At 55.0% G+C, this 271-nt stretch overlaps 1 protein-coding gene across 1 annotated transcript in view; it reads left to right on the top strand.

The window, feature by feature from the left end:
- The window catches only part of EMH_0003810 (uncharacterized protein), a gene marked incomplete at both ends in the record, with an annotated part of 5,429 nt that overhangs the window by 2,512 nt on the left and 2,646 nt on the right, over positions 1-271 (top strand). Inside the window, one exon of the mRNA XM_013496519.1 lies at positions 121-271. Coding sequence (XP_013351973.1) covers positions 121-271 — 151 coding nt within the window. The remainder of the gene's footprint in view (positions 1-120) is intronic.

The following is a 271-nucleotide window of genomic DNA, read 5'->3' as shown; positions in this document are numbered from 1 at the left end:
TTAGGTGGATAGATAAGTATGTAGATCAATAGACAATCACACAGGGGGCGACTAGCTAGCTAGCTAGCTATCTAGCTAGCTAGACAAAGTTGTCTCCTGCTTGGCACTGTTGTGCTGCAGAGATGGTGGAGAGCAGCACAGAGGCGCCGCAAGTTGCTGCTGCTGCAGCAGGAGCAACAGCAGCAGCAGCAGCAACAGCAGCAGCAAGAGCAGCAGCAGCGGCAGCAGCAAGAGCAGCAGCAGCAGCAACAGGAGCACCACCAACAGCAGC

Source organism: Eimeria mitis, genomic scaffold (genome assembly GCF_000499745.2).
Source record: "Eimeria mitis Houghton genomic scaffold, Emh_scaff215, whole genome shotgun sequence".
Lineage (NCBI taxonomy): Eukaryota > Apicomplexa > Conoidasida > Eucoccidiorida > Eimeriidae > Eimeria > Eimeria mitis.
Note: the sequence above shows the minus strand (reverse complement) of the source record. Positions and strands in the feature narration are given on the sequence as shown.